The following is a 1,667-nucleotide window of genomic DNA, read 5'->3' as shown; positions in this document are numbered from 1 at the left end:
AATAATAATAATAATAATAACAATAATAATACCAATAATAAAACCAATAATAACAACAATAACAATAATAATAACAATAAATAAAAATAATAATAATAATAATAATAAAATGAAGCATAAACGCTAAGTGCTAAAATACTCAGCTATTTATTAGGATGAAACTGACTTATTTAAGTTAAAACAATCAGAACAAAAGTTAAAATTGACTAAATAAAAGCTAAAATCAACAGAACAGTAACTACAAGCTAAAAACATGCTAAAAATTGCTGCAAACTATGTGCAAAACAGCAGCTAGAAGCTAAAATTAGCTAAAACAATAGTTAAAACCAGCAGAACAGTAGCAAAAGAGAAACTGAGTTAAAGAGAATTTGGGGGTCACAATTAGCAAAACAGTAGCTAATATTAGCAAATAATCGCTACAAGATAAGAAAATAAAAATACACGGATGAAACTATAAACTGATTCTTTGCCAGGCGTGATTCCAGGCCGGATTCTAAAATCCCACACTTCGTAGCCTCACCGGATCAGAACCGTGTTGAAGTTGCCCATCTCCAAGTCCAGCCTCTGGTTCTCGGCACGAGCCAAACCGAAGCCCACGGCGAGGAACATCAGGGTGAGCGTGGCCATGCGCGTGAACACGAAGCTCGCCGCCCAGACATCGAACCTGAGCCGGAACACAAACAACGTCACCCAGGCCCGCTTCGCCTCAGGAGCCTTAAACAACAGACTCACACACGGATGCTTTAGGGCTGAAAGTACCCACATTTTCTGATGGCTCTCATCTGTGAAATACAGGAGTCTGGCGATGTGGAAGCCCAGTTCTGACACATACTGGAGGAAGAGGAGCACCACACCCACACGACTCAAACTGACAAACAGGAGGAACAGATTAGGTGGAGAAAAAAAACAAACAGAATATTAAACTCACAAACACTGTTAGATGTATCTTCAGAAGGTTTCTGCAGTCACAAAGTGGGAGTTTCTCAGGTGTGGGCGGAGTTTGGGTAAGCTGTGATTGGTCAGATTGACTTGTGGGAACAGTAAAATTATTGTGAACATGTAAATATAATCTACATGTTCAGCTAGCACCGTCCTGTCTCGGGTTACGACTAAGATTAAAGCAGTTTACACAAACCACGCCCACAAGTAAGTCTGACCAATCACAAGTTACTTAAATTACATGTCACTCCAGCCAATCATGGCTTAGCCAATCTAACAAGAAACTCCCTCTTAACAAGGAGTTTATATAGAACAGCTGGAGGGCTCAAAAACCATGTGACCATGTGATCGGCTGGTGAAGCTAANGGATGGGACGACCCACTGGTGATGACAGAGACAGTTGTGTGTTTTTTCATTTGTTCGAGTATCAAAGCGCACATCTACTACTCACAAGCAGGAGGAAACTTCTCATGCTAGCTGCTGTCCGTTAATCTTTGCCACACTGTGGTCAAACTCAGTTTATGTTGGAGGTGTTCATTCTGTTGTGAAAACTGACACAAAACTTCAAGATTTGCATTATGTTAAGTTTTAGGGTTAATAACCATTATAACACTTCGTCAGTCGATTATTATTTAGTTTAATCAGCTATTTCAAATGGAATTAACTGCCATTTTCAGAATTTCTGACACTGAAAGTGTTTGAGACAAATAGTTGCTAAATTTGTGTTT

The 1,667-nt window shown here is 39.2% G+C and overlaps 1 protein-coding gene across 1 annotated transcript in view; it reads right to left on the bottom strand.

Annotated features, from left to right (window-relative positions):
* The window catches only part of LOC106536479 (translocating chain-associated membrane protein 2), a gene marked incomplete at its 5' end in the record, with an annotated part of 31,151 nt that extends 30,283 nt beyond the window's left edge, over positions 1–868 (bottom strand). The window contains 2 exon segments of the mRNA XM_014033772.1: positions 521–664; positions 764–868. Of these exon segments, the coding sequence (XP_013889226.1) occupies positions 521–664; positions 764–868 (249 nt within the window).
* Between the last annotated feature and the right edge of the window lie 799 nt (positions 869–1,667).

This window comes from Austrofundulus limnaeus, unplaced genomic scaffold (genome assembly GCF_001266775.1).
Source record: "Austrofundulus limnaeus strain Quisiro unplaced genomic scaffold, Austrofundulus_limnaeus-1.0 Scaffold1837, whole genome shotgun sequence".
Taxonomy (NCBI): domain Eukaryota; kingdom Metazoa; phylum Chordata; class Actinopteri; order Cyprinodontiformes; family Rivulidae; genus Austrofundulus; species Austrofundulus limnaeus.
Note: the sequence above shows the minus strand (reverse complement) of the source record. Positions and strands in the feature narration are given on the sequence as shown.